The sequence below is a fragment of the Dendrobates tinctorius genome, unplaced genomic scaffold, assembly GCF_039654945.1.
Source record: "Dendrobates tinctorius isolate UK_male_01 unplaced genomic scaffold, ASM3965494v1 ptg000018l, whole genome shotgun sequence".
NCBI classification, from domain to species: Eukaryota; Metazoa; Chordata; class Amphibia; order Anura; family Dendrobatidae; genus Dendrobates; species Dendrobates tinctorius.
This window is the reverse complement of record NW_027361686.1, coordinates 9,580,724-9,607,658: the sequence shown is the minus strand read 5'-3', so window position 1 is coordinate 9,607,658 and position 26,935 is coordinate 9,580,724. Positions and strand designations below refer to the sequence as shown.

Here is a 26,935-nt window from a genome sequence, read left to right as displayed (position 1 = left end):
TCCCATAACTATTAATTTGATGGTGTTCAGTTGTTTTTTTTTAAGCTCTGGTTTACAAAGAGTTAATGTTTCAGTAAGCTGTGATATTTCACGAGCAGGTTCCCTGTTGTTAGGCAGATTGGCTTCCTGCTCTTTTTTTGAACCTGTTTGATTTCCTGACAGAGTAAGAGTGGGAAGAATTTGTGGTATATAATCAGCTATTTGTGACAGTTACCTCAGTTTACCTCAAAAAGATTTCAAGATCCCTCCCTCCCGCCCTGTTAAAAAGTATTTCATTGTATTGTCGTGTCATTTATTTGTGAGATAATCTCCCTGTTTTAGGGAGGATTGGGTCATGAGAGTAATAATTTTAATCAGTGATGGAGATATTTAATAGTTTTAATGGTTATGATGAAATAAAATTGGTTGTTGAGTAACTCAAAATAAACGCCAAGGCCATTTTATGCCAAACTTAGAACTCCGTGTCCTGTGTCCTTTTTTCTCATGTATGAGAGTGGGGCCTGTGTTGTCGTGAATTGTGCAAAAACCCATGGAAAGTCATGACATCATTAGCTGGTTCAACTTATGGCTGATAAAGAGGTCTCACATTACCAAGATGCCATACAATATCTCATGATGGGTAAAACCAGTGAACTGTCTCAACACTTTTACAACCTTACAACCTTATTGTTACAAAACATACTGAATGGCATAACAATTTCTAAACTACTGAAGGTTCCAGTGAGCAGTGTTGGGGCCAGAATCAGAAAGTGGAAAGAACATAATTTCCTCATAAGCCATCCATGACCAGTACTCCCCCCAAGATTTCAGACAATGGAGTGAAAAGAATTACCAGAAAAGTTGTCCAATAGCCAAGGACCACCTGCCGTGAGCTGCAGAAAGACCTGGAATCAGCAGGTGCAATGGTTTCAAAGAAAGTAATGCACTCAACCCCCATGGTCTCTACGTACACTCACCACACAAGACTCAATTGCTGAACAAAAAGCATGTTCATCAAGTATACAGTTTGCTCAACAACATTTAGACAAGCCTGTGAAATATTGGGAGAATATAGTCTGGCTAGATGAGACAGATTCTCTTGTGAGGCTGTCAGTGGGTCTGCAAGCATCATCATACTTAATATGGGACTCTGGTGGAACATCGCAGCACCACAGAACTGCATGGACGCATATGCATTCAGGTTCCCCTGCCTTACCTATACTGTAAAGGTATATAACCATGGCGCATGTGCGAAATGGAGCGCTTTCCCATCTTGTAAGAGGCGTAAGCACGTATGCGACGGAGTCATAGCATTACGACGTAGTCAAAAAACTACTTCCTGCCACTTTAACCCAGATGTGCAATAACACTAATGGGAAAATGCGCATATGTATGGTGGTTGCCACAGACATATGCTACTTGCAGGGACATAACTCCATTTGGCATTTATGGATGGACACCGTTCTCCTTGACCCAAATATTCTTTGATTAACTCATCTACCTTTAAAACACAGAGAAACACAGTACAACAAATGCGAAAAAATACTCTGCTGTAAAAAATATATCTAACAATAAACAGCAAGTGCTAGCGAAAAGATGATAGCAAAACAGGGTATTTAGTTGATACGTTTTTTGCAAAAAATGTATACTAAGCCGCTCTACCAAATGCCAAGGCATACCCTTCAGAGCAGTCCTAACCAATGTATTTAAAAACTGACCATTTGAACAGTACCTATATGAGCAGGATTCTGAAAGGTAATGCCTGAAGTGGACACGCTGTGTGAGACGGCTTTATATGTGCATCGCCCACAAGAGAGGGATGGGAACCTCCCAAAAACTTGAAAAAGCAAGAGACCAATTGAATACAAATGCATGGGCCATGCACATAGTGAATAAGTCAGTAGGACAGTAAATGTGGCACCCCCAGGAGTATGGTCGCCACAGTGGCATTGCCTTCCTCCAGGGAGGGTGATGTCAGGCTTGGAGGCAATGAAGGGTCTCTCTAACAGTTAACGATGTCATGCAACACAGTTCCCACTCCAGGCCATCAGAGGGAGCTCTGAACCAGGATTGCGGGAGGAGTGCTCTCTGAGGGCCAGGAAGGGAAGTGAGGAGTTAGTGTGAGGAGGGCAACAAAGTAAACGTGTGGAGAGAAGCTGGAGGTTGAGCTGAGGATTGAGAGCTCCCTCCCAGTGAGAGCGCACGATCTGGAGCCTGGTCTCCACGGTTGTATGGATACTGAAGGTCCTGCAACAGAAACCAGAGGAATAGGAAGCTGTAAATGCTCTATTCCCAACTAAGACTCAGAGGCACAACAGCGACAGGTGAGCCAAGAGAGATAGAGGGCTACAGCTGTCTGCCATACGAGGTAGTTCTAAGAGAAGATAAGAAGGAGGAACTTCAGTGTAACACAGTACTGGATGTATCTCAAGCCAGCGCTAGAAAGGAGACAAGACCACCCATCTGATAGAGAGATCCCTGAGTTGCTTCCAGGCTAGCCTGCTCCTGTGCCATCTGTAATCAGGCCCCTGGACTGCATTTGCCAAGTAAAGGTAAAGAAACTGCACCCTGTTGTGTCCTTGCCTCCTTCCTGCAACATCCTCAGCACTGCTACATCTCTGTGCCAAACACTGCACCCTCTTCCTAAACATTCCGCTACACTGCCCTGGGACCAACAGCCCTACCTGTGGAGGGCTACAACATCATTTCTGCACTACACCATCTGTCCCAGAGGATCTACTTGCAGCGTCGGCTTAACACCTCCCTTGCCGAACACCACAGGTGGCGTCACGAATCACTTATAAACTTTATTCTCAACTCAACCCCTTTTACATGGGCGCCCAGGGCCACGGACCGGGTCACCGCCGCTTTGACAATCCCCTCTGAGAGACCGGCCCGGTACCGAGTACCCCACAGCCCTGGGAGGGCGACCCATATTCACACCACCAAGAGACTTAAAACAGAGAAACACAGTACAACAAACGCAAAAAAATACTCTGCTGCAAAAAAATATCTAACAATAAACATCAAGTGCTAGCAAAAAGATGACAACAAAACAGGGTATTTAATTGATACGTTTTTTGTATTTTTTCGCATTTGTTGTACTGTGTTTCTCTGTGTTTTAGTCTCTTGGTAGTGTGAATACTGTCCTACCAACTTATTCACTATGTGCATGGCCCATGCATTTGTATTCATCTACCTTTAAGCCAAGTACAGTCATGACCAAAAGTTTAGAGAATGACACAAATATTAATTTTTACAAAGTCTACTGATTCATTTTTTCTAATGGCAATTTGCGTATACTCCAGAATGTTATAAAGAGTGATCAGCTTAACAGCAATTACTTGCAAAGTCAATATTTGCCTAGAAAATTAACTTTATCCCCCAAAACACATTTCAACATCATTGCAGCCCTGCCTTAAAAGGACCACCTAACATCGTTTCAGTGATTGCTCCATTAACACAGGTGTGGGTGTTGATGAGGACAGGGCTGGAGATCAATCTGTCATGATTAAGTAAGAATGACACCACTGGACACTTTAAAAGGAGGCTGGTGCTTGGCATCATTGTTTCTCTTCTGTTAACCATGGTTATCTCTAAAGAAACACATGCAGTCATCATTGCACTGCACAAAAATGGCCTAACAGGGAAGAGTATCGCAGCTAGAAAGATTGCACCTCAGTCAACAATCTATCGCATCATCAAGAACTTCAAGGAGAGAGGTTCCCTTGTTGCCAAAAAGGCTCCAGGGCGCCCAAGAAAGACCAGCAAGCGCCAGGACCGTCTCTTAAAAGTGTTTCAGCTGCGGGATTGGGCTACCAGCAGTGCAGAGCTTGCTCAGGAATGGCAGCAGGCAGGTGTGAGTGCATCTGCACGCACTGTGAGGCGGAGACTCTTGGAGCAAGGCCTGGTCTCAAGGAGGGCAGCAAAGAAGCCACTTCTCTCCAGAAAAAACATCATGGACAGACTGATATTCTGCAAGAGGTACAGGGAGTGGACTGCTGAGGACTGGGGTAAAGTCATTTTCTCTGATGAATCCCCTTTTCAATTGTTTGGGACATCTGGAAAACGGCTTATTCGGAGAAGACCAGGTGAGAGCTACCACCAGTCTTGTCTCATGCCAACTGTCAAGCATCCTGAAACCATTCATGTGTGGGGTGGCTTCTCAGCCAAGGGAATGGGCTCTCTCTCAGTCTTGCCTAAAAACACAGCCATGAATAAAGAATGGTACCAGAATGTCATCCAAGAGCAACTTCTCCCAACCGTCCAAGAGCAGTTTGGCGATCAACAATGCCTTTTTCAACATGATGGAGCACCTTGCCATAAAGCAAAGGTGATAACTAAATGGCTCAGGGAACAAAACATAGAGATTTTGGGACCATGGCCTGGAAACTCCCCAGATCTTAATCTCATTGAGAACTTGTGGTCAATCATCAAGAGACAGGTGGACAAACAAAAACCTTCAAATTCAGACAAAATAAAAGCATTGATTTTGCAAGAATGGACTGCTATCAGTCAGGATTTGATCCAGAAGTTGATTGAGAGCATGCCAGGGAGAATTGCTGAGGTCCTGAAGAAGAAGGGTCAACACTGCAAATATTGACTTGCTGCATTAACTCATTCTAACTGTCAATATAACCTTTTGTTACTCATAATATGATTGCAATTATATTTCTGTATGTGATAAAAACAACTGACAAACACACATAAAAACCAGAGGGCAGCAGATCATGTGAAAATATAATATTTGTGTCATTCTCTAAACTTTTGGCCATGACTGTATTATCATCTTTATATATGGTATTCATTTTCTATTGAAAACAAAGTATGTTCTCCAGATGAACGTATTTTGGGGAAACGCGTCGAGAACAGTGCATGCTTGGAGGTTTTTCAGACAATCTATTCATCCCTGTGTACCGCACCCCATACCTGGGGTAACGTGTACATATTACCAGCCTATATAATTGAGCATGAAAGCACACTATATCAATTGACTTTTGTGTGTGCCACAGTTGAAAGTTGGAAAAATATCTACTTATATAATTTAATTACCCCGATTGGTATGAAGCAACTTATTTGGTACTAAAAATTCTTGTCTGCATATTTGTCCATATCTCCTCATAAAAGGGCCTTATAGGGCCAGTCATGGAGAGCCGACGTTGAGTGGGGGCGGCACTTATGTACTATGTAGGGTTCCAATCTTCACAGCAATTTATGGACCCAATAGTTGTTTGTTAGGGTTACTCTAGCACCTATGTACATATGTCTTTGAAGCTGTTGATTTTGGGTCAGTAGACTCATGGACTCTCCAGACATTGTGATTGGACATGTAAAACTGGCTTAAATGGTTTATGTGCATTACTTGGGCATTAGGTTCGGGAAACTTTTGGATGTAAGGTCTACAATAAGAACACTCACATAATTTTTGGCTCAGTATTGATGTTTCATCCAAATCGATAGCATGCAATTTGCTCATGGTGATCATCAGAAGTGAAGATAACGTTATGTTGTATGTAAGGCCACCATAAGGGCATTACTGCCCTTACTAATGTATGGGACCTGGTGAGCAGAAGCAAAAAGGGGGGCGGCCAGTCCAGATCTGCCCCCCAGCCCTTTGTTTCAGCTCACCGGGGCTCAGGTAAAACAACTCAGCACATAAAGTACCCAATGGCCGGAAAGGAGCACTGTACCTTTAAGGATCCTGATGCCATTCACGTGACACCCTGTGCGCTCATCTTTATTCCAGAGCAGAGCAGCATGCGTTGGGGACAGGCTCCATTGGAGGCGGTGGCGTGCAGTGTGTGAGGAAGAGGCTGCTAAGTTTGGTGAAGGAATTCTGGTGAATGGAGTCTGATAAAGGAAGTGAGGGGAGTCTGGAGAGGGAAGTCTGTTGATGGAAGGCTGCTGCGAGGATACTGGTGAGGTTAGTTTGGTGAGGGGATTCTGGTCACTGTGTGGTGGTAATATGTGATCTGGTCATGGTGTGGCAGTATTTATCTCTTGTATGTGGTATTATTGGTCGTGGAGTTTTTACAAGAGTTGGCAGTGGACTGTAAAAGGTTTGAGGGGTGAAGGCGGAGCTGGGATGAATGCTGAGCTGGGGTGGAGCCTGGGCGGAGTCTCAAGGGGGCCTGAAAATTTTGACAGTATGGGGCTCTGAAATTCCTAGTGGAAGCCCTTGTTGTATGTATTGGTTATGGTCATTGTGCTTTGAAAAAGGTTTACAGTATAGTACTTCCTTTTACATGAAACAGCAGCACCACACCCCGTTTTTTACCTGGCTCTCCAGGGTCTCCTTTAGGTCCGCTTATCCCTGCTGCTCCATCTCTACCATCTCGACCATCTCTTCCCGATAATCCTGTGTTGCCAGGCGTCCCAGGAACCCCAGGAATCCCAGGGGTCCCACAGCAAGGTGACGTTATCTGATTATCTTCTACTTGTAAAGAACTTATAATGAAGGAAAATATAACACTAACAGGAAGGAGCATTGTTCTGTGAAGAAATAAACTTATCAGTTATTCAGATATGGAAGTCATTATTTTGACAATAATAGATCTACGTTAAGTAGTGAAGACAGAATTAAGGATAGACAGAAAGGGATTTTATAAGTAGGTGATAGAAGGAGAGCAAAATGCTAAGTATATATGGTATAATAAATACAGCAATTATTAGATAGCGAGATATGAGATATATAGATACAGTGGGTACGAAAAGTATTCAGACCCCCTTAAACTGTTCACTCTTTGTTTCAGTGCAGCCATTTGGTAAATTCAAAAAAGTAATTTATTTTCTCATTAATGTAAATTCTGCACCCCTTCTTGACTGAAAAAAACAGACACTTAGAAAATTTTTGCAAATATATTAAAAAAGAAAAACTGAAATACCACATGATCATACGTATTCAGACCCTTTGCTCAGTATTGAGTAGAATCACCCTTTTGAGATAGTACAGCCATGAGTCTTTTTGGGAATGATGCAGGAAGTTTTTCACACCTGGATTTGGGGGATCCTTTGCCATTCTTCCTTGCAGATTCTCTCCAGTTCCATCAGGTTGGATGGTGAATGTTGGTGGACAGCCATTTTCAGGTCTCTCCTGAGATGCTCAATTGGGTTTAGGTCAGGGCTCTGGCTGGGCCAGTCAAGAATGGTCACAGAGTTGTTCTGAAGCCACTCCTTTGTTATTTTAGCTGTGTGCTTAGGATCATTGTCTTATTAGAAGGTGAACCTTCGGCCAAGTCTGAGGTCCAGAGCACGCTGGAAGAGAATTTCATCCAGGATATCGCTGTACTTGGCTGCATTCATGCTTCCTTCAAAGGCAATGAGTCGTCCTGTTCGAGCAGCTGAAAACACCCCCATAGCATGATGCTGCCATCACCATGTTTCACTGTTGGGATTGTATTGGGCAGGTGATGAGCAGTGCCTGGTTTTCTTCACACATACTGCTTAGAAGTATCACCAAAAAGGTTTATCTTCGTCTCATCAGACCTGAGAATCTTATTTCTCATAGTCTGGGAGTCCTTCATGTGTTTTTTAGCAAACAATGCGGGCTTTCATATGTCTTGCACTGAGGAGAGGCTTCCGTTGGGCCACTCTGCCATAAAGGCCCGACTGGTGGAAGGCTGCAGTGATAGTTGACTTTGTGGAACTTTCTCCAATCTCCCTACTGCATCTGTGGAGCTTACCACAGTGATCTTGGGGTTCTTCCTTACCTCTCTCACCAACGCTCTTCTCCCACGATTGCTCAGTTTGGCTGGAAGGCCAGGTCTAGGAAGACTTCTGATGGTCCAAATCTCCTTCTGTTTAAGGATTATGAAGGCCACTGGGCTCTTAGGAACCTTGAGTACTGCAGAAATTCTTTTGTAACCTTGGCCAGATCTGTGCCTTGCCATAATTCTGTCTGAGAGCTTGCTCTGCCTTCCTCCACGTATGGTGCTGTGTGGATTTCAGAATACAGCTAAACCCTCGTCACTTCCCTAGTGCACAGACTGTATGGATGCTTAAGTCTATATTTATTGAGGTGATGATGTGAACTTGGTAATAGTGAACAATGACGTGAACAATAGTGATGATATGGACGATATAATGGACGATAACGGAGTGGACAATATGAGATGGTAAAAACTACAAGGAAATAACAGTGTATCAGTTGTTCGCTCATTACAGAGACAACAGCATGGATGTAATTAACATGAACAACTGGGACATTGCAGAGATAGCACAACAACAGCATAACACAGAAATGCAGTTATAATGGCTACCTAGTGTTAGGCGTCGGATTCCTGCAGCTGCACAGCGGGAATCCAGAGCCATACATCCAGCGGTCTCCTTTTCCTTTCCGACCGCTCAGGGACCTGCACAGCAATCTCGGCAATCCAGGCGCCCTGCTCAGACCAGCTCTCTGGGTCTGGATGTTGCTGCCTCCTCTGGACCAGCAATGGTAGCGCAACCTGCTTTGCAGGAAACCACTCCAGAGGCTAAGTCCTCTCACCGCGCTACTGGGCATGCCCACGAGACGATCTCCCAGTGGAGATCGGGGGTCACATGCTCAGGTCCTTGTCCTGATCTGATTGGCCCATCTCAGAGGTCTGGAAGGTCCCGGAAGCGCATGGCTATAAAAGGCCCGAATGGCCGCTCGCCCATGCGCTAGTATAGACTATACTTGCTATGTGTGAATGGTGATGGATGTATGATTCTGGTGACTGACTCATTATGAAACCCCTTCCCTCTGATATTACGCATGTGGATAGGGAATTAGAGTTATAGTCAATGCCAGTCAGTGGCAAGCCATACGCCACAGTGCATACTGCAGCGCTACACTAGCGTTCGATAGTGAGATGCCTCACGGCACTGTCGTACAGCGACAGTAGTTACCGCCGCGCTGCAGTTAGCAGCATTTACTGGCGTCCGCGGTAGCTACGCCGCACGCACGGTAGGTCAAGACGGACACCGACCTCTGCCTTGGGCCGTGTCTTGTGACCATATACTGTGTGTGCATGCCAGCTGAGACCTGTGAAGCCAACAGGCTCAGCGTTTATGCTTTATTTGTACTAAAGCACCTCTGTGAGTTTAACAGAGTCCGCTCTGCGCACCTTGGGTGACGTTTAACCCGAGCGCAGTATACCGCTATATAGCGAGTCTGCCATTACTCAGCAGCGGTTGTTACACCTACTGCACGGTGGACCCCGGGCGGCGAACGCACTTCCTATTATTTATATTTAGTGCGCTCCGCCGTCCCTAACACCTAGAGCAAGTCACACTGCTAGCACGCTATACAGAAATGATGCAGTGCAAAGAGCATTATAATTAAGCTGCAGGATATGTCACTACACAGTATATTACATGGTGGCTTCATATACAGATTCTTGCATAAACACACAGGTACATTTGACCCTCACCGGAATCCGCTGGTCAGGAGCAGTGATTTGTAGGGAGACAGAGCCTGGAGTACATGTGAATCACTCAGGAAAGCCCGGGAAATGTCTGGAAGCCTTCTTTGCCTGGGAAACTAAGGGGGCAGTACTAATCAGAATACATTACTTGTTAAAGGGGAAATGTTCCTGTATCCAGGAAAAGGACAAATGGGTACCTACTAACCTCTAATGGTTATAACTGATGCTACACTATGAATTAACTTGCTGCACATAAATGGGCAGAACAGAGCTCCTTGGCCAGTTCCTTTGACGTTATGATTTTCATTTGGTCTGACATGCACTGTGAGCTGTGAGGTCTTATATAGACAGGTGTGTGCCTTTACAAATCAAGTCCTATCAGTTTAACTAAACACAGCTAGACGCCAATGAAGAAGTAGAACCATCTCAAGGAGGATCACAAGGAAATGGACAGCATGTGACTTAAAGGGAATATGTCACCTATTTTTTGGCATATAAGATGCAGCCACTGCCATCAGGGTCTTATCTACAGCATTCTGGTCAGAGAGGTCCGGCTCCTGCGCACTGCAGTACCAGGCTCTGCCCTCAACAGGGCAGGGCAGTACGCCTGCGCCGGAGCCACGACGGGAAGCAAAGAAGAGGACGTCATCGCTAGAAGATGGGAGGAGCCGGACCCGGACCGCGACACCCATCGGACCCGGACCAGACCCGGACCGCCCCTGGGTGAGTATAATATAACTCGTTTTTCTTATCTTTCAGGTTACATCGGGGGCTTATTTACAACATTACAGAATGCTGTAGATAAGCCCCTGATGGAGGTGGCCGCATCTTATATGCCAAAAAATAGGTGACAGATTCCTTTTAAATATGAGTCTCTGAGCAAAGGGTCTTAATACTTATGACCCTGTGATAGTTCATTTTTCTTTTTTAATAAATTTGCAAAAATTTCTACATTTCTGTTTTTTTCAGTCAAGATGGGGTGCAGAGTGTACAGTCATGGCCAAAAGTTTTAAGAATGACACAAATATTATATTTTCACATGATCTGCTGCCCTCTGGTTTTTATGTGTGTTTGTCAGATGTTTTTATCACATACAGAAATATAATTGCAATCATATTATGAGTAACAAAAGGTTATATTGACAGTTAGAATGAGTTAATGCAGCAAGTCAATATTTGCAGTGTTGACCCTTCTTCTTCAGGACCTCAGCAATTCTCCCTGGCATGCTCTCAATCAACTTCTGGATCAAATCCTGACTGATAGCAGTCCATTCTTGCAAAATCAATGCTTTTATTTTGTCTGAATTTGAAGGTTTTTGTTTGTCCACCCGTCTCTTGATGATTGACCACAAGTTCTCAATGGGATTAAGATCTGGGCAGTTTCCAGGCCATGGTCCCAAAATCTCTATGTTTTGTTCCCTGAGCCATTTAGTTATCACCTTTGCTTTATGGCAAGGTGCTCCATCATGTTGAAAAAGGCATTGTTGATCGCCAAACTGCTCTTGGATGGTTGGGAGAAGTTGCTCTTGGAGGACATTCTGGTACCATTCTTTATTCATGGCTGTGTTTTTAGGCAAGACTGAGAGCGAGCCCATTCCCTTGGCTGAGAAGCAACCCCACACATGAATGGTTTCAGGATGCTTGACAGTTGGCATGAGACAAGACTGGTGGTAGCGCTCACCTGGTCTTCTCCGAATAAGCCGTTTTCCAGATGTCCCAAACAATCGAAAAGGGGATTCATCAGAGAAAATGACTTTACCCCAGTCCTCAGCAGTCCACTCCCTGTACCTCTTGCAGAATATCAGTCTGTCCATGATGTTTTTTCTGGAGAGAAGTGGCTTCTTTGCTGCCCTCCTTGAGACCAGGCCTTGCTCCAAGAGTCTCCGCCTCACAGTGCGTGCAGATGCACTCACACCTGCCTGCTGCCATTCCTGAGCAAGCTCTGCACTGCTGGTAGCCCGATCCCACAGCTGAAACACTTTTAAGAGACGGTCCTGGCGCTTGCTGGTCTTTCTTGGGCGCCCTGGAGCCTGTTTGGCAACAAGGGAACCTCTCTCCTTGAAGTTCTTGATGATGCGATAGATTGTTGACTGAGGTGCAATCTTTCTAGCTGCGATACTGTTCCCTGTTAGACCATTTTTGTGCAGTGCAATGATGACTGCACGTGTTTCTTTAGAGATAACTATGGTTAACAGAAGAGAAACAATGATGCCAAGCACCAGCCTCCTTTTAAAGTGTCCAGTGGTGTCATTCTTACTTAATCATGACAGATTGATCTCCAGCCCTGTCCTCATCAACACCCACACCTGTGTTAATGGAGCAATCACTGAAACGATGTTAGCTGGTCCTTTTAAGGCAGGGCTGCAATGATGTTAAAATGTGTTTTGGGGGTTAAAGTTAATTTTCTAGGCAAATATTGACTTTGCAAGTAATTGCTGTTAAGCTGATCACTCTTTATAACATTCTGGAGTATATGCAAATTGCCATTAGAAAACATGAAGCAGTAGACTTTGTAAAAATTAATATTTGTGTCATTCTCAAAACTTTTGGCCATGACTGTACACTAATGAGAAAAAAATGAACTTTTTTGAATTTACCAAATGGCTGCAATGAATCAGAGTGAAAAATTTAAAGGGGTCTGAATACTTTCTGTACCCACTGTAGATATGAGATAGATAGATGATAGCTAAATAGATAGATAGATACATTGATAGATATATGATGGATAGATAGATAAATAGATATGTGATAGATAGATAGCATTCATAACTCTCTAGAACCACCTTCTTTTGTTTTCTTTTCAAGGACATAGCTAGAAGAGTTAATGGGAACCTGTCAGCAGGATTGTGCACAGTAACCTACAAACAGTGTCAGGTTGGCGCTGTTATACTGATTAAAATGATACCTGGGTGATGAAATCCGTCTTGTGGTTCTCATGCTCTGTTGTGGCCTGTCATTGACGTTAGAGGGGGCAATACAAATGGGGTATGTAAACTATTGATCAGGGTCATTTGGATGTTTTGGGTTGTCATTATGACTTAAAAAAGAAAACACAGTAGTTTGACAATAAATGGCTTCATCCAACCACTAACCATGAGTGGTAAAAAGGTTTGGTGTTATCATTCATATTCTCTGAAAAAAGGTCAATAAAGCAAAAATTCTGTGCGAGCATGTAAATTTTTGAGCGCAACTGTAATTACTCCAGCACTCCTCATACCAACTTCTTTCCCTCCTCATTCAGCAAGTGCTAACTCTGACAAGGACTAGTTAATAGAGCTCATATTTTATAGGGAAAAGGAATGACTAACTGAGCACAGCTTAACACAGGGATTTCCAACATTGCCAATTAACCCCTGTTCTGCTGGAAGAAATCAACACGTTTAATGAACTGGAGAAGTGCTTCTTCTCAGCTACGGAGTAGGAGCAACCAGATGCTGTCGTCTTCTGGCTCCGCTCGGCTGCGACAACCCTGTGACAACTACACTGGACACCATGGAATCCTTTATTGATGTGTGGACATACGGCAGAATCACATTGTCAGAGATCAGGGAGGTCCTCTACAGTCATGATGCTGCCATCCTATCGTCCTATTATGACATGTAGAAATTATCAGAAAGTCCTTTTTCCCTACAGGATCAGGCCGATACAGTGATGCTGCGATGCCAGGCGGGGGACCACTGCGGGCACCGGGCCCCCACCGCATGCTCAGGGGCCCCATAGCAGCCGGGTGGCAGAGCAATGAGATCGATTCTCCCTGCTCTGCCATAGAATGTAACTGCATGGGCGATGTGCATGCCAATACAGTTACAGTAGTGGAGCTCCAGTTGGGCCCCCTCAAAGCACGGGGCCCTGGGCAACCGCCCCCTCTGCTCCCACGGTAGCTACTCTACTAACGTCATACCATTTGATCAAGTCAGATTTTCAGAAAACCCAACATTTTATTTTTATTTTCTAAGGAATGTGCAGGATTGGTAGTGAGGTGGATCTCTCCCTCTACTCCGGGTCTTCGGTTTGGACCATGTCCACAAAACCCATTTAATCTTTCAGTTAAGGTTTGGGTGTGTCAGTGTGTTGTTTGCAAGCATCTGAGCAGGGAGCTCTGTGCAGTACATTTCTGTTTGAGACTGAACATAGGCCAGAGAAGGCAAAGCCACTGATGCACCCACGAGTGATACGGTGGCACTGTCGCCCACAGCAACAGGTTTGATATGGACTATTATGGGCAACCCAGCTGCAATCCGGAGGATAACATTTGCCTTAATTGTGTGAGTTTTGACAATAAAGACATTTAAGTTGAACGTTCTTGGGTCACTGCATCATTGCCGCACAGACATGAAAGCTGCTGAATTATAATGTATGTATCATATATATATCCTGTGTCCATGCCATCACTCTGTGGCAGTAGTGCTAGCGTAATGCGAACCTCCTCAGAAATCTTGAGTATCAACATCCCTGGCACCTCTTGTGATTACCTTGTGACGTTAAGATGTTGTGGTGGGAAGCATTTCATGACATCTTATGAGACCCAGTGACTAGACCTTATGCAATGTCAGGACATTACCAGTGCCTAGTAATCACAGGATGGCAGCATTAGTGGAAGATCGCACTTCCCTGATCTGGATGTCACGGAGTAATGGTGTAAACTCCAGACCTCGGTCTGTGTCTGGCAAATCTTTTTGCTCAATTGAAATTACTGTTCCTACTAAATTAATAATTCTGACTACTGTTGAGGGACCAGAGAGGCTCGATGAAAAGTAGCATTTTGTTGACAGTGTTCAGGCCCAGTGATGCCATTTTGGACAAACATACACTCACTGTGCTGGAATATTTGTCAGGGTTGGCTCCATGTACGTGAAAGAGTTTGTTGAGTCACTAAAGCTAAGCAGAGAGACTGCAGACTTAGTAGCAGAGAGAAACTGTCAGGAGGAGGAAGGAAACCATGGATGACAGTGAGGAGAGTATCCAAAGGGAAGTCAGTGTAAATGGGATTGAATTTAGGATGCAGTAGCCATGGGCATAGATCCAAATAAGCTGGTAACTATGAACCCAATGACAAAGTGGTGAGTGACGTATGTGGCAAGTGGGAGATGGGTCCAACATAGTGACGGGTCAAGGTTTCCATAACCCCCCATAGTGAAGCTGGGGTGGTGCGATCGACACCCATTAGACATTGTTACAGTCATGCCCTGGAGTTGCTTGGAAGGGTCTCTGAGAAAGGTTTGATCCTTTTTGTGGCAAGAGCCTCTATGCAACATAAAGCAGAACAGTAATAGATGGCCAGAGATTCGTGGATCAGAGGATTCCACAAGTGGGAGAGAACAGCCATCTATCAGCGAGGTTTCCTAGGGTCAGAAAGAGACTGTAAGATTTAAAAGTAATCTATCAGGATGATTTTGCTTCTGAAACTATTGGTATTCTGTACAGGTGCTAGTATAACAATACAAACGATACCTGTTCTATAGTAATCAACAGCGCTTATCAAGCTTATAAGCCACATTCGGTTCAACCTTGACAGTGGTATTGTCGATGTTTACGGTGGGATTACCCAACTCATTATTATCCCGATTAACTAATAACACCACCCCTTTAATTCCCAATAAAATAAAATGAGAAAACCACTTCTTTAGATAATTATGGCTACAGCAACCTTTATTTGAAACAAACATACAATGATAATAAGGGTCCGTGAAGCTCCAAAATCTGGTGATTACCAAACATACAAAAGTGAACGTAAAAGATACCATAAATTACTCCCAGCCATAACCCCTCTAGCTCAGAAGCACCATAGCCACAAGGGTTCCATTGTTCACTTAACTTCCCAGGGGATCCGACAAACCCTTTCCGAAACTCCACCAAAAAATTCACCAGATCCAGGACCATATTTAAATTCCAAATAGAGGAATCCATATTCCAATTGATCCCCCAGACTAATTTATAACCAACTTCAACGACTCCCCCAACCGCTACAATGAGGGCCTTTGACCACCTCAAATATCCGAAACTCCCCTACACCGAAGTGCTATGGCCCTTTCAATACCATCTTGTAAACCAAGTGCCTAGAGGTCATTACCCATTGCATTCAAATGAACCCCATCTGCCTGCCAGAAATCATCCTCCCCTTTTTCCAACTCAAAAAGCCAAACCGAAACAACCCCGTTCCTACAAACAAAACCAGACATTGCCTTGTTCACCTTTATTCTGGCCTTATTAAATTTCTCCACCGACCTCACATTCCGCCAACATTTATGCGGAACGATCTCTGACCACACAATGATGATCCCTGAAAATGACATCCAAAGCCGTAACAAATTGTGCTTCATGTCTTTCACTTACTCTCTAAAAGGCCGAACCCCCAGAACATTACCCCTAACATGTAAAACCAGAATATCAGGAGCCTTATCCAACCGAGCATTGTCGTGTGCCTCCTGTAACACCCCGTTCCAACCCATCCCCCTAAAACCGAGCCACCTACAGTTGTGGCCAAAAGTATTGACACCCCTGCAATTTTGTCAGATAATACTCAGTTTCTTCCTGAAAATGATTGCAATCACCAAATTCTTTGGTATTATTATCTTCATTTAATTTGTCTTAAATGAAAAAACACAAAAGAGAATGAAGCAAAAAGCAAAACATTGATCATTTCACACAAAACTCCAAAAATGGGCCAGGCAAAAGTATTGGCACCCTCAGCCTAATACTTGGTTCCACAACCTTTAGCCAAAATAACTGCGACCAACCGCTTCTGGTAACCATCAATGAGTTTCTTACAATGCTCTGCTGGAATTTTAGACCATTCTTCTTTGGCAAACTGCTTCAGGTCCCTGATATTAGAAGGGTGCCTTCTCCAAACTGCCATTTTTAGATCTCTCCACAGGTGTTCTATGGGATTCAGGTCTGGACTCATTGCTGGCTACCTTAGAAGTCTCCAGTGCTTTCTCTCAAACCATTTTCTAGTGCTTTTTGACGTGTGTTTTGGGTCATTGTCCTGCTGGAAGACCCATGACCTCTGAGGGAGACCCATTTTTCTCACACTGGGCCCTACATTATGCTGCAAAATTTGTTGGTAGTCTTCAGACTTCATAATGCCATGCATACGGTCAAGCAGTCCAGTGCTAGAGGCAGCAAAGCAACCCAAAAAAATCAGGGAATCTCCGCCATGTTTGACTGTAGGGACCGTGTTTTTTTCTTTGAATACCTATTTTTTTCTCCTGTAAACTCTATGTTGATGCCTTTGCCCAAAAAGCTCTACTTTTGTCTCATCTGACCACAGAACATTCTTCCAAAACGTTTTAGGCTTTTTCAGGTAAGTTTTGGCAAACTCCAGCCTGGCTTTTTAATGTCTCGGGGTAAGAAGTGGGGTCTTCCTGGGTCTCCTACCATACAGTCCCTTTTTATTCAGACGCCGACGGATAGTACGGGTTGACACTGTTGTACCCTCGGACTGCAGGGCAGCTTGAACTTGTTTGGATGTTAGTCGAGGTTCTTTATCCAACATCCGCACAATCTTGCATTGAAATCTCTTGTCAATTTTTCTTTTCCGTCCACATCTAGGGAGGTTAGCCACAGTGCCATGGGCTTTAAACTTCTTGATGACACTGCGCACGGTAGACACAGGAACATTCAGGTCTTTGAAGATGGAATTGTAGCCTTGAGATTGCTCATGCTTCCTCACAATTTGGTTTCTCAAGTCCTCAGACAGTTCTTTGGTCTTCTTTCTTTTCTCCATGCTCAATGTGGTACACACAAGGACACAGGACAGAGGTTGAGTCAACTTTAATCAATGTCAACTGGCTGCAAGTGTGATTTAGTTATTGCCAACACCTGTTAGGTGCCACCGGTAAGTTACAGGTGCTGTTAATTACACAAATTAGAGAAGCATCACATGATTTTTCGAACAGTGCCAATACTTTTGTCCACCCTCTTTTTTATGTTTGGTGTGGAATTATATCCAATTTGGCTTTAGGACAATTCTTTTTGTGTTTTTTCATTTAAGACAAATTAAATGAAGATAATAATACCAAAGAATTTGTGTTTGCAATGATTTTCAGGAAGAAACTGAATATTATCTGACAGAATTGCAGGGGTGTCAATACTTTTGGCCACAACTGTAATCGTGCTTCTGAGAGACCCGAGCTTACCCTCATTCCTGATGTCTGCTCGCAGCGCTCCCCAATGGATGTACGAATAGCCCAGAATCCAAATCAACAGCGGGTTGGAACCTGAAACAAAACATAAGGCTTTAAACACCAGCCTAACTACAATAAACCACTTCCCCACAATTTACCTCAGTTCTGAAATTCAGCATCCAACCCCTGAGGCCTAATGTAACTGCGATAACGCATTGACCCCCACCTCCGAATTTGCTGCACCACTTCCTCACCAAGCCCACACACCGCCGCCTCTGTCGCAACTCCTATAGAAAATGAGTTAGGTGCAAAGTGGGATGCATCCAAACCCAACAACTGCAAACCCTTCATAAATACCGTGGTAAATTGGTATTCAGACAAGAAAAACCTGTCACAGCAAGGGACCCTCACGACTGGGATGAAAAACATTAAAACACTGAAAACACGTTACCGGACACATCAAAGAATCCTTTATTGCACCCAAAATTACACGCTTACCCTTACCCTCCTGGTCAGTTTTGGACCTTCAGATCCAAAACTCTAAAACAGTCGATGTAACCACAACATCCCTAGCTAGGTGCTCTCCTATACTTTTGCTAGGCGATACCACTTCACCAACTTTCAACGCCCCAAACAAAGCAAGGGAAAATGCTAACCGAAAAAGACAGCCTTCAAACTTCACCTTACATAGTGAACCCAAAATTCCCCCTAATTTCTCTAAAACACTAAAAGAAACAGGCTGCCTACAATCCGCACAACTATTTCCAGTGGCGGATTAAGTGGACTATGGGCCCGGGGCTGTTCATAAAACCTGGGCCCCTGTACCCCACTTCCCAGGAAAACATTTTCTGTCAAAATTTTGTGGCTCTTCTCACAAAAACACTGCATATGCTGATTTTTAGGTATACAAATTGTGACATTTATTAGACCATAAAAACAAAGAAAAATTACTTTTTTCTCACAAGAAATTGTATTGTATGGTCAAACAATATAAATAATATTAAATATTCCTCAAAATCAACAGTCAAAATATATAATGTGGTATATACTGGCCTGTATTTCTTCATACAAGGTAAACATAAGGCTACATTCACCGTACCACATGTAAGTGCAAGTAAGAACATGTAAACATAATATTAAACAATAATTCAACATAATTATTCATCTATACAGATGTATATCTGTGTGGGTGGTAGCCTAACAGGAAAAGTGCAATGAGCACAGGCAACAATTTCTTAATGGACTAGAAACTCGGATTTTTTTTGACACTGAAGAACTGCTCACAGACTTTTTCGGCGAGATTTTTTGGTGCTAAAGTCGTTGATGATTTCTGAGAGGTCTAGACTCTTCAAAAGCTCTTGTTCAATGCTCATTAAAGAGAGATGATTGAGTCTGTCTTGTCCCATTTGACTCCTCAACTCATTTTTAATTCGTTTAAGTTTTGAAAAGGATCTCTCACCTGTGCAGTTTGAAACCATCATGCATATATATAGTCTCAGAATTATCTCTGTATTGAAAAATGTTTGCGTGAGGCCATGTTGATGAAGAAAAAAGAACATCTGGAGTTCGGCTCCTTTATCACCACAGCATGTTATTGATTGTGACTTGGACCGAAGAAAACTTGCAAACTGAATCAGCTCAGTTTCTGTCACACCTGGCATTAAGTCTTCTGGATATGACTGACCCAAATTTTCAGCAGCTATACGAATTTCGTGAGTGGACAGCGTACACAGATTAGATAAGAATCCAAACTTGGAGCACACATCACTATAAGCCTCCAGACGTTGCTGTAAACCATTATATAAGTGATCAATTACAGTGTTAAAAACTTCAATTTTAAACTTTTCCCTTGGTGTGAGTACAGTGTTTTCTCCTTCTCCATGATCATAACGTCGATTACGTGGCCGAAACCGTTTCTGAGAAGCACTGTATTCATTATGGCCACACAACTTAATTGCTGCTTTTTCGTAGTGTTCAAATTCTTCTCGTTGACTCTGTACGAAGGTTGAAAGAGACTTCAGTAGAGCAACAACAGTGTTTAAATTCAAACCGGCTTTTTGCAGTGACAAATTTGTTTTATGAAATCTTTCCAAAATGGTGTTCCAAAAACAACAAGAATAGTAGAATCCAATTCTGACAATTTATCCAGCAAAGAGCTAGCTTCATTTTTGCATGAACTGTAGTCTGGGTCAGAGGACATGCATTCTAGCAGACTGCAGATAGACTCATAACTTTTGCAAAGTGCTGATACAGCATCATATCTGGCAGACCATCTTGTAGCAGACAGATGCTTGACAACTGGTAGTCCTAAAGCTTTCTGTTTCTCCACCAGCAGTCTCCATCTATGACATGAAGTTGAAAAGAAAACATAAAGCAGCTCAAGATTGTTAAAAAAATCTGTAAACAACTATGTTGCACTCAGCACTGTTTTTACCCACTAAGTTGAGAGAGTGTGCAGCACATGGAATATATGTTGCATAAGGGCACTGCTCTCTTATAATTGTTTGGACACCAATGTACTTGCCACTCATGTTAGCTGCATTATCATAAGATTGTCCTCCACAATCTTTAATGTCAATTTTATGTTTGCTCAAGAAATCTAAAATTAGTTTTGCAATGTTTTTGCCACTGTGACCAAGAACTGGTAGAAACTGCAAAAACCGCTCCACAGGCCCACTTGGTAAAACATATCGTACAATGAAGGTTAGTTGATCACGGTGGGTGATGTCAGGTGTAGAATCTACAGATATGGAATAAAATTTGGCTTTCTTTATCTCCTGTACAATTATACACAGAACTTTTGTTCCCAAGATTTGTATGAGTTCTTCACAGACAGTAGAGGAAAGATGTGTGGCCTTTACCTTTGTTGGCATATTGTTTGATGTGTTCATCTAGAAATTCATCTACATTTGCCATAACTTCTAAGATCCCTAAGTAATTGCCATTGTGGGGAGAACCAATAATTTCATCTTTGCCTCTCAGTGGAAGGCCTCGTTCAGCCAGGTGCTGGATAACAATGAGACTTCTCTTAAGTACCTTACGCCAGTACAGCGTTTCACCCTCCAATTGCAAAATTATCTGACTATCAACTCGTCCAGAGCTTTGACCTCTTGCCACTATTGATAAGACAGATTGTTTGTGAGTATCACTACTTTCATGCCGAAAAAGCCGATCCTCTGCATGTTTCCAGTCATTAAATCCAAGAGTAAAAAGGCAACGTTTACTGGCAATCAGTTTGCATGGAAAACAATATAATTTTCCATCAGATGGTGAATAACATAACCAATTTCTTTCGGATATTTCTTTTGTTTTGGGGTTAACATGGGTGAAGAATGATTTTTTGCAGTAGCGATAATATCCCTCAATTGTCAAAACACCAGAGACTTTAAAGTCAGCATCAGCATTTTTGCAAAGTTTGCTTCCCTTTATAACCCAATACTCCAACAATTCTTTGGAGATATTTTCTCCCCACAATCCAATATCACAAGGAAATTGCAACATTTCCACATGTGCACCTAGCTCTTCAACACTTTCCACTGGATCTCTTTGAATGTCTAACACAGCATCAGCTAACTCTGAGTCAATAGATATATTAGTTGCGACAGATGCAGATGTAGAAGCTTCACTGCTGCTCGGCTCTTGGTGTTGTTCCGTTTGAGTTTTCTTTTTAAAAAATGTATCTTAGGCTACTTTCACACATCAGTTTTTTGCTGTCAGGCAGGATCCGGCTATTTTTAGAAAAAACGGATCCGGCATAAATTTTGGAGAACTGTAGAAACGGATCCGTTTTTCTGCCGGATCCGTCTAGCAGGTTATATCTGTTTCCTGGGGGCTGGCCAATTGGATCTGAGCATGCGCAGACTTAAAAAAACGGATCCGGTGGCTGGATCCGTCTTTTTCTGGATCTGGCGCATTCCGGCGCCTATAGACTTTCATTGTGGCAAAAAGCCGGAAGCGTCAGATCCGGCGCTTCCGGCTTTTTCGCCGGAGACAAAAAACGTTACATTAGCCGTTTTTTCCAGACGCCGGAATGAGACAAGTAGCCGGATCCGGCAAAAAACGGATGAAACGCAATGCCATCCGGCGCGATCCGGCGCTAATGCAAGTCAATGGGGAAAAACTGGATCCGGCATTGCATTTTGCCGGATCCAGTTTTACAAAAAAAAGCCGGATCGTGCCTGACGGCGAAAAACTGATGTGTGAAAGAGGCCTAACTTGGTCATTTTAGAAACCTCATATCTTTGTTGTTGTTCTCTTAAATGTTGGTCTTTTCTTTTCTGAGCACCAGACTTGTGTGTTGAATGCATCTATTAAAAGATAGTAAAATTCTGTAGTTAAAAATGGTGATGGTTGTGAAAATAAGTGTGAGAATAGTGCATTGTCTAATGTGTAATAGAGAGAAAAGTACCTACCTTCTAAAATGGAGGTCCCAATCCTGATATTTTGGAATTGGAGTCTTCAACTTAATGTACTGAATGCTCCTAAGATTGCCAGTCTGTGTCCAAGAGAGGGGGAAAAGGGTTGAATTCACTAAAGGGTTTTTATGAGCAAGACCCTCACCCTTATTTCCTAATAGAGTGTAATAAGTGATGATTCGGGGTCCGTACCGAACATCGCCCATTTGGGGTCGACTACATCGAACTGGTGATGTTTGTTACAGGTTCGCTCATCACTTTAGAAAAATAAATAAATCTCTTCTATCTTCTGTGTGCGAAGTGTCTGCTGGCCATGTCATCACACACATGTCCTCTTCTTCCGGCTGTGTGACAGAAAATATCGCTCAAGACTATTGCTTAGCAATGATCCGTGAATAACGGCGCACGAACTGATCTCTTCCACGTGCAATCAGATTTCTTTCGTGCAACCATTGACTTGGATAGGTGACTGGCATCCAAGATGTCACACCACAGTACTAGGATATTTATCAAATTTGTTTTTCGGGATCAGTCTAATTCTGGTGTTGCAAATCAGACCAATTTTTATAACTGATAATCCATACTATTCATCTTACTAATAATTGTGGCACCCAAGTCCCGAAAATGAATAATGTGAGGGAGAGAGAGAGGAGAGAGACAGAGGGGGAGAGGAGAGAGACAGAGGGGGGAGAGAGAGAGACAGAGGGGGAGAGAGAGAGAGATTTTCAACAGGGTAGGATTTTCAAGGTCTAAGGCTGGTTTCACATTTGCGTTTTTTAGCGCTGGAAAAAAACGCATACGTGCGCATGCGATTTTTCCCCTATATTTAACATGGGTGCGCATACCTGCGCACTTGTAAGCGCATGTATGCGATTTTCATGCGCTGCGTTTTTTTGGGGTGTGCGATGGTATTTTCCAGACGCTGCATGTTGCATTTTTTGGCCCTTGAAAAAATCGCATGCGCACGTATGCGCACGTTTTGCGCTAAAAATGGCCATTATAGCCTATGGATGCGCATACGTGCGCACTGGCATGCGCAGGTATGCGCTTTTTTAGCGCAGCGTTTTTTGGGTGGTGTCCACTTTTTATCCTAGTTAGAATCTTCTAAAGTCCAAAAAAAAAAGGCTATATAAAGGAGGTGCCTGCCAAAACTCTGCCACTACTACACTAGACAGATTGAAGAGCAGACATTCAACCAAGAACACATTATATCAGCGAAGAATGTGAGTATATTACATTATATGCCTGTCCTTTTAAATTATGTATGTACTAATGATTTTTATTATTTTTACATGCAGTATGTCTTCAGAATCGGAGTATTCCCCATCGCGGCAGGAATTGGCGCAAGCAGACCGTGAGGTGATTATTTTCGTGCATCTGGTAAGTATATCTGCTGCTTCTCCAAATCTCTTACGTTTTTTTCAACTTTCAGACATCGTCATCATCATCTGCGGACGGGAATAGTGAGGGCGAACAGCAGGAGCAGCGAAGCCAAGTCCCGGTGGTGATACGTAATGTAAGTATCAAATGATTTGTAATGTTTTTTTTTTTTTTTATCCTCTATTTTTACTCTTTTTTTTTTTTCTTTTTTTGTAACTTTTTAGTCAATTTAAATTTGATTATTCTAATGAATGTGTTTTGTCTAGGTTCCACAACGGGATGAAGACGTCTACCTGGATAATGAGCAGCTCATCAGCCTGGTCCAGGAGCGTTCGCCGTTGTGGGACAGCCGTGACCGGCTGTACAAGGACAATGTGGTGACACGGCGGCTATGGAATGAGGTGGCCGCAGCGTTGATGGATGGCTGGGACAGCGCCACAGCATCCGCCAAAAAGGCGTTTAGTGAGTATTTCCCTGCTCTGTATTGTGCCGCAGTGACTGTTGTCCTTGACGGCACTGTTGGGTTTCGTGCTAGGCGTATTCTAGCAGGAAACCCAACAGTGTCATCGTGGTCTACAGTGACTGCTTTGAGTATTGTATTGCTACATTGTGCCGCAGTGACTGTTGTCCTTGACGGCACTGTTGGGTTTCGTGCTAGGCGTATTCTAGCAGGAAACCCAACAGTGTCATCGTGGTCTACAGTGACTGCTTTGAGTATTGTATTGCTACATTGTGCCGCAGTGACTGTTGTCCTTGACGGCACTGTTGGGTTTCGTGCTAGGCGTATTCTAGCAGGAAACCCAATAGTGTCATCGGGGTCTACAGTGACTGCTTTGAGTATTGTATTGCTACATTGTGCCGCAGTGACTGTTGTCCTTGACGGCACTGTTGGGTTTCGTGCTAGGCGTATTCTAGCAGGAAACCCAACAGTGTCATCGTGGTCTACAGTGACTGCTTTGAGTATTGTATTGCTACATTGTGCCGCAGTGACTGTTGTCCTTGACGGCACTGTTGGGTTTCGTGCTAGGCGTATTCTAGCAGGAAACCCAACAGTGTCATCGTGGTCTACAGTGACTGCTTTGAGTATTGTATTGCTACATTGTGCCGCAGTGACTGTTGTCCTTGACGGCACTGTTGGGTTTCGTGCTAGGTGTATTCTAGCAGGAAACCCAACAGTGTCATCGGGGTGTACAGTGACTGCTTTGATTATTGTATTGCTAAATTGTGAAGCAGTGACTGTTGTACTTGACGGCACTGTTTTTTTTTATCAACAGTGGACAAAGTCCGAACACGTTGGCGTTCGATCAAGGACCGCTTCAACAGTGATGTTCGTGCTGAGGGCCAGGTTCGCAGTGGATCTGCGTCAAGGACCAGAACTAGATACCGTCACTATCACGCGTTGCAGTTCCTAAGACCGGTCCTTGCCACAAGATCGTAAGTATTATACATTTTGGGTTTTTATTTTTATTAATCTGTGTTTTTCTAATCCACAGCTGATGCTTCTTGTAAAGGCATGGTAGTAATGATTTTCCTTTCTTCCACAGCACCTGGAGCAGCACCCTGCAACCTGGCCCTGGAGCGGTCCTTCGTCGGACGTCCTCTGACCCGTCCCAGCCATCCGACAGCCAGGAAGCACCTTGCAGGTCCCACACACACACAGCTGGTGACCAGGAAGCTGGGCCATCAGGTGTTCCCCTGTCCCAGGTCTCTGCCACTGGTTATGCGGGCACTACCCGCCAGCGGCAGAGGGCCTTGGACAGGAATGTCTTGCCCGAGTTTATGCATTTGAGCGAGACATTTAATTCCAGCCTCAAGTCACTGTCCGACAGAGTTGAAAGCGGTTTTGCACTGATGGAACGTGGTTTTAACCACTTTGAACACCGCTTCAATTCTGTAGAACAGCGCCTTGACCGTCTGGAGGCCGACCTCAACAGACCAGCACACCATTTTTTTAGTAAGATTGAAAAGGGCATGGCGGAACACCTTAGTCCTGATCAACAGCTGAATGTGCTGCAGGCCTGCAACAATGCTTTCTTGCAGGCTATGCAGCATAATCGGTACGGTCAGCAGTCAGTGGTGTCCTTTCCACCTGTGCCACCATTGACTCGCTTCACCTCACTACCGACTTGTGCTGCATACCACTGCACGGACACCTCTCTTCAAAGGCTGGACACCCACCGTTACACCACCACAAGTCTGAGTGCAGCTGGTCACTTCACCGACACCACCATGGCAAGCGCTGCTCCTGTCTGGAGCACCACCGCCAATCCCATGCATGCGTGGAGCTCAGCCACCACTAGGCAAACATGGAACAGCCCTGCCGCTACAACAACATGTAGTAGCCCTGCCACCACCACTCTGCAAACCTGGGCCATCACTGCCGCCACCAGTCCTCCTGCAAGGACGAGCACTGAACAAGAAGAGCAGCATCAGCCACCTCAGCAGCAGCAGCCAACTCAGCAGACGCCACCTCAGCAGCAGCAGCCACCTCAGCAGCAGCCGCCACCTCAGCAGCAGCAGCAACCACCTCAGCAGCAGCCGCCACCTCAGCAGCAGCAGCAACCACCTCAGCAGCAGCAACCACCTCAGCAGCAGCTGCCACCTCAGCAGCAGCCGCCACCTCAGCAGCAGCCGCCACCTCAGCAGCAGCCGCAACCTCTGCAGCAGCAGCCGCCACCTCAGCAGCAGCAGCCATACCAGCAGACGGGGGACCTACATTCCATATTTGCCCCTACTTCAAGGCGAAATCATTCAAGGCGGGCATTGGGCCAAAGTCGGTCCAGGCACACAAGCCTACGGCGACATGCCATTACAACTAATGTAACTGAACAGATTTCCTCTCCTACAAGTGTTCCAAGTTTAATTCCCTTAACTGGACTACCTTCCCCCACAAGTTTTGTTGCCCCTTCCCCTCAAACACCGTCTTCAACTGCAAGTGTTGCATATTCCCTGCACACCCCCAAATTGAAACCATCTGCCCCCAAACGCCGTAAAAAATAATTTTTAAATTTTTTTTTTGTGATAAAAAATAAATTTACATTTGTGGTTCACCATTAATAAGTTTCATTAATGTTGTTTGCGCCGCTCACACACACTGATGGGTAAATACATGTTAAAAACCAACCCAAGGGCTAGTATAGTCATATGTGAAATAACATGGACTAGTATAGTCATTCAAAGGCCTAGTGTAATAACTCTAGTTTTACAAAATAGAATCTGGTTTCATGAAAAACAAACTGTTGAAACTTGTCTAAAAAATAAGTTTCTTTCTAGTTTCACCAGTTTGTTTTTGGTGAAACAAGATGCTAGTTGTTAAAAATCGAGTTATTACAGTAGGCCTTGGTATGACTATACTAGGCCGTGGTATTTCACATATACTACTAGCCCCAAGGCCTAGTATACTCATATTTGAAATACCACGGCCTAGTATAGTCATTCCAAGGCCTAGTGTAATAACTCTAGTTTTACAAAATAGAATCTGGTTTCATGAAAAACAAACTGTTGAAACTTGTCTAAAAAATAAGTTTCTTTCTAGTTTCACCAGTTTGTTTTTGGTGAAACAAGATGCTAGTTGTTAAAAATCGAGTTATTACAGTAGGCCTTGGTATGACTATACTAGGCCGTGGTATTTCACATATACTACTAGC

The 26,935-nt window shown here is 43.8% G+C and overlaps 1 protein-coding gene across 6 annotated transcripts in view; it reads right to left on the bottom strand.

Moving 5' to 3' along the window:
* C1QTNF5 (C1q and TNF related 5) overlaps window positions 1-26,935 on the bottom strand; it is a 51,585-nt gene that overhangs the window by 11,198 nt on the left and 13,452 nt on the right. For 2 of the 6 annotated variants that reach the window (XM_073566442.1, XM_073566443.1), the window contains 3 exons: window positions 17,506-17,586; window positions 9,375-9,484; window positions 6,257-6,471 (listed from right to left, as the gene is read on the bottom strand). In XM_073566442.1, coding sequence (XP_073422543.1) covers window positions 6,257-6,471; window positions 9,375-9,484; window positions 17,506-17,511 — 331 coding nt within the window. In that variant the 5' untranslated portion in view covers window positions 17,512-17,586. The remainder of the gene's footprint in view (window positions 1-6,256; window positions 6,472-9,374; window positions 9,485-17,505; window positions 17,587-26,935) is intronic. The other 4 variants (XM_073566444.1, XM_073566447.1, XM_073566445.1 and 1 more) reach the window with 2 other exon arrangements.